Below are 6,000 nucleotides of genomic sequence, written 5' to 3' on the forward strand. Positions count from 1 at the left end.
GGTGGCAGCTGTCGAAGTGAAGGTATTGCTGGTGGTAAGTTGGTTTGATACAGATAGATGTACCAGTGTAACCCCCTTTTGAGGTGAGGTGGATGTCAGCTTGTGAGAAGGTGGCTTGCTGGGTTGGGAGTACCAGGTGAAGTGAATGGGGTAGAAAGTGTAGAGGTTTTGAAGGAATGTGGATATGGTGTCCTCACCCTCGATCCAGATCACGAAGATGTTAGCAGTGAATCTGAACCAGATGAGGAATTTGTGATTCCTGGGTGGTTAGAAAGGACTCCCTTAGATGGCCCATGAATACACTGGCATACGATGGTGCCCTCCCTACAGGTGCTCATTGCCATACTCCAGACTTGTTGGTAGTTCACAGCTTCAAAGGGGAAGTAATTGTGGTTGTGCATATAGTTGGCTATGATGACCACAAAGGAAATCATAGGTTTGGCATCTGTCTGGTAGGAATGGTAGTGTTCAATAGGGCAGGACCATGGGTATTAGGGATGTCAGTGTAAAGGGAGATGGCGTCAATAGTGATGAGCAGGGCACCATGTGGTAAAGGAACAGGAACTGTGGAAGATCAGTGGTATCTTTTACATGGGAGGGTAGGTTGCAGGTAATAGGCTGAAGATGTTGGTCTACAAGAGCAGAGATTCTCTCAAGGGGTACATCCATATCAAAGCTACAAATCACCAGCAATACCTCCACTTTGACAGCTGCCATCCATTCCTTGCCATAAAGTCCCTACTGTACAGCCTAGCCATCTGTGACCGTCACATCTATAGTGACAAGCAGTCCCACTTGAAGTATATCAAGAGTTTCACTGAGGCCTTTATAGACTGTAATTACCCTCCCAACATTGTACAGAAATGGATCTCGCATGTCTTTTATCTTTCCAGTCACCCACCACCTCCCAAAGTCCCACCATCCAGCCACAGAGGAGCATTCTGCTTGTGGGTCAGTATCAACAAGGATTGGAGCAACTGAATCACATTATCCACCAGTATTTCAAATACCTCTTGTCATGCCCTGAAATTAGGAATGCCCTACCCACTATCATTCCCACCCCTCCCACTGTGGTATTAACCGCCCACCATATCTACACAATATCCTCGTCCATCCCCACGTAACACCCACTCCCAACCCCATGCCTCATGGCTCGTATCCCTTTAACAGAACTAGATACAAGACCAGACCTAAACATTCTCCCACCACCTTTATTCAACTCTGATCACAAGCATCATTTATCCTATCATCAAAGGCAGGGCTACCTGTGAAACGAGTCAAGTGGTCTTCAAGCTAAGCTGCAACCACTGTGCTGCGTTCTACGTGGGCATGACAACCAACAAGTTGTCTGTCCACATGAATGTCTACCGACAAATTGTGGCTAGGAAATGGCTAGATCACCCAGTTGCTGAGCTGCTGGCCAACACAACATTCTTCATTTCAATGACTGGCTCATAAGCTGTGCCCTCTGGATCCTTCCTGACAACACTAGCTTTTCTGAATTGCCAAGTGAGAACTCTCCCTGTGATACGTCCTATGTTCACATAATCCCCCTGGCCTCAACTTTCATTAGTCTTTGTTCTTCAGCCACCTGCTCCCTTCCCTGTTCCCACTCACGCACTACAAGCCCTACTATTCCTCCAATGTACCCACAGCCTTTTTTCTTCTCTCCTTCCTGCCCCCCCCCCCCTCCCTCTGTTTAACCTACCAACGGCACCTAGCTGCCTTACCTTCTCTCCACCTCGTCCCTGTGTGCTCTTGCAAGCAAGACTTACCATCCCCCACACCTACCCTACTATTCCTCCCCCTCCCTGCCCCTGCCTCGTCCTTACCCACACTGCTTCTCTCATAATGTGCAGTTGCTTGCAGTCTGGCCTCAGCAGCCAGAGACAGTGGTCGTGCGTGCGTGTGTGTGTGTGTGTGTGAGAGAGAGAGAGAGAGAGAGAGAGAGAGAGAGAGAGAGAGAGAGAGAGAGAGGGAGAGGGAGGGAGGGAGGGGGGTCATTCAGCAGTCTTTCTTTCCTCCTTCCCCCCCCCCTCTCCCCCCCCCCCCCCACACACCCCTCTCAGTGACTCAATATCTCCACTATATGGTGAGTAGCACTCTGTCCTTTTCATAATATTAACAGGTTAAACATTTTGCCTGAAAATGACTACACACCCAAAAAAGAAAACATAAAATTGAAATGAAAAACAGAAGTTGTATGAAACTTGTGTGTTTCAAATGAATGAGTCATTCTAGTGACCATATTGAGATAAATATTTATCTCAAAGATATTGCATGAAAGGTTCGAGTTGGACAACCCCACTGTGTGGTGAGATTGGCTTAATGTCTAAATAAGGGCCCACTTTTCTGTTCACATTTTAAATAATTTAGTGGCATATAAACGACTTAAAAACTCAACCTCGTAAATTTTATATAGACCTTAGAGAAGATCAACAGGTGTGAAGAAAAGGAAGCAAAAAATCAACTACAACAACATTTCTTGTTAAGAGGTTTACTAATAAGAAAGAAAAGTTAACAAAAATCTCAAACTAAACCATGCCAGAAAAAAAAAGAAGAAACTCTAAAGAAACGGACATATAAGAGAATATTGAATCATGTACTTTGGAGTAAACCAGTAAGACAGGGCATACAGAAAATAGTATTATATATACTTAAGTATGCCAGACTTTTAACTTTGACATAAGAAAGGGGTATCAGAAGCCAAACAATGACTGATGTTTATGCATCCAAAAAAAGGGAAAATTATGAAGTCCAGTATAAACTTATTTATTCAGTGTGACAGAAATGGATTATTTACTCCCATATTGTGTAAGTAATGTTTTTCACTCATAATGTATAAACTACAGAATGATATAAACTAATTTATACCATTTTTTTATTAGAGGTGACAATTCACTACATAAACAAATTTCCACAATCAGCAGAAACATCATTATTGATAGGAGCATTTACTACTCGCTTTAAAGTAGTAATAATGTACGGATCTGTAAAACTGAAACTAAACTGCTTAAATGCTTCATGCCCAAAAATTTTGGAGATAAGAGAAAGAAAAGTTTGGAAATTTATAAATCCCATAAGACAGTTGCTGACCTTCTCAAATTTAATTTTAATATGGCTACTTTCATGTGTGACCTACCTGTTACAAGCCTAGGTCGCGACCCAGAACTAGTTTGTGCGCTGCATTAATGATTGTCGATTGGGTACACTCACCAGCCCCTGCGTGGTTTTTAGGTGGGTCCCCTTCTCAATTTGACAATGCCAGGCTGGTTCACAATCTCTCTCTAAGAAAATATTATACACAGTTCAAATATAGTAACACACAAATCAGAGTTTGCACATTTCACAAACAGATGCACACATGTTTTTTCTCCTGTAAGTTAATTAACTGATACTATGGTGACAGGCAGGGTATTCAACCACAAAATTTAACTACATAAATTTCCAAACTATTTTTTTAATCTACTTCTGTCTAATAATATAAAATGATATATTTGTTATTAAAACATTAAATTTTATATCAAACACATTCTTATACTACTCGTGTACTTGGTAAGTATAGTAATGTCAACAGCTAATCATGATTAACTGCTCCCAAGCTTTTCAGGTATGGATTCATTACACTCATTGCTCACTGCATCTTCAGCTTTACTTATTCTAGTACTAGTATTGATAATGGATATAAATACCATTTCTGCATAAAAAGGCATAGTGGTTTAGACTTTTCTATTCTACCCTGCTTGTTTCTCCACATTTGACCAGTTAACTTATCTCAAGTTAATTAAATTTTAGGGAAATAATTTAGTGTTAATCCATTGTTACAGAAAATATTATTCTCATTTAAGCATAGTGTATCAAATTATATTTTCAACTAATTGAAAAAATGTTGGAATTATTCTTGCACACACTTTTAGGTGCAGAGTGTGTGTGTGATATAAGTACAGCATTCTAAAGTGATTTAATTTTCATTTTTCAACAGGAGCAACTCAACATTCCCCATCATATTTGTAATTTACACCATTGTGGATCAGTTTGTGCATTTTATGTGCGCATTTATATTTGACGCTCAAGTGCCAAGTGACAGTTTGAGTCCTGTTGTATACATGGGAACTAATAAACTTGCATATTATGGCAGCAGCCAGTTATTGAGAGTTGGGGAAATTTGCAAGAAAGTAATAGTGAACAGTTGATAGTATTTTAGTAGGAGCAAAACATGTCTTATTCGTTTGTACTGAAGTATACAGCCAAAAAAGAACTATTTGTGCGTCAGATTTTTTGTAACTTATGTATTGTGAAAATAGGTAATTTGCTTGCAGTTACTGAATGAATGTGTGAAGCATGTATATTTGAAACTGTTGTTTTGTTTGAGATATATTGTAACAGAAAGTAAAGTAATACTGAACACATGAGTGCTACATAAGTGTGCAATTGTTTTCCTTCGATTCTTCCATTAAAGCGTATAATTTATTTCAAACTTGTCAATCAGTATTAATGTGTAAGTGGACAGCATTACAGAAACTGAATCTATATCTGCATGTCTGACTTTGGATGTTTTTGAAACACATGTGCACATATATAATTTTCCTCTTCATTTTACACAATAGTTTCAGAGCTGCACACCATTTTCCATAACATGCAATGATGTTAATAAAATTCCGTATACTGTCCTTAAAATTTATTTTAAAATGAAACATGATTTGAGATAGAGATTCGTATGCATTTATGTGTTTACACAACGTATATGTATGTATATATGTATATGACTATATTTTATATGTGTCCTGAATGTTATAATGCAGAAATATTGTCATCATGAGTGTGATCAAAACTCTAGCATTGTATCTAAATATTAATATTATTATAAAGATATATATCCTCGGATAAGAATTATATTTATAATTTAACAGTTGTAAATTTTAGTTTTGTGTATTTGCAACCTACGCTCTTTTCATAAGTCTGTGTAATTGGAAAAAATCTCATTTTCTTTGTAATTATGTGAAGATTTATATGTTTTTTTATGTATTCCCTGTTTTCAGGCTTTCCTCACCCAGAACCAAAATAAAGCGATATACTTGAGAATGAAACTGTTCATGTTCAGTTGTCAAATACTGTTCAGCTTTAATACAATTTCATGTAAGCATATTTGTTACTTGGCAATGGCCATGCCGCAGTGGATACACCAGTTCCCATGAGATCACCAAAGTTAAGTGCTGTCGGGCATGGCTGGCATTTGGATGAGTGACCATCCAGGCCGCCATGCACTGTTGCCATTTTTCGGGGTGCACTCAGCCTCGTGATGCCAATTGAGGAGCTACTCGAGCAAATAGTAGCGGCTCCGGTCAAAGAAAACCATCACAACGACTGGGAGAGCGGTGTGCTGACCACATGCCCCTCCTATCCGCATCCTCCACTGAGGATGACACGGCGGTCAGATGGTCCTGATGGGCCACTTGTGGCCTGAAGACGTAGTGCTTTATATTTGTTACTTGTAAAGAAAATTAATCTTGTTTCTGAATGAAAATGTAAGACATCCAAATCACATGATGATTTAATTGTTTCAGTGAGAGTTTACTTAAACTTTATTTTTCAGTAATTCCCCTTCATGGTATTTGTATATCACATCAATGAGCTTGAGAATAGAGGTGCTTTTCAATCTCAGAAAGGCAGTTTCAGAGGACAGACAAGGAAGAAAATACTGAGAATCCAATTAAGTAAATTACAGGCTGGGATAGACAACCCATTCTGCATGGTATCAAATTTTACAGTATGATTGTAGCCAGAAATCCGTGCCTTGTAATAACTGAACATTTCTCTGAGAAGTGTCATTTTTGCGAGCGAAAGTAGTGAAAAAACCAAATTAAGATAAATGATGTAGGTGTATGCCAGTGCCTTAAGTAACATAGATAATCATTCCAGGCGAGTTACAAATACAATTAAGCATTTGTCATATAACTCAGAAGCACCAGTTATCATTTATTTTTAGGTTTTCTTTGGTTT

General features: G+C 38.9%; 1 protein-coding gene across 1 annotated transcript in view; it reads left to right on the forward strand.

The window, feature by feature from the left end:
* The window catches only part of LOC126199195 (ubinuclein-1), a 370,199-nt gene extending 364,800 nt beyond the window's left edge, over positions 1-5,399 (forward strand). The window contains exon 15 of the mRNA XM_049935975.1: positions 3,983-5,399. Coding sequence (XP_049791932.1) covers positions 3,983-4,014 — 32 coding nt within the window. The 3' untranslated portion in view covers positions 4,015-5,399. The remainder of the gene's footprint in view (positions 1-3,982) is intronic.
* Positions 5,400-6,000: the final 601 nt, after the last annotated feature.

This window comes from Schistocerca nitens, chromosome 8 (assembly GCF_023898315.1).
Source record: "Schistocerca nitens isolate TAMUIC-IGC-003100 chromosome 8, iqSchNite1.1, whole genome shotgun sequence".
In the NCBI taxonomy this organism is placed as follows: domain Eukaryota; kingdom Metazoa; phylum Arthropoda; class Insecta; order Orthoptera; family Acrididae; genus Schistocerca; species Schistocerca nitens.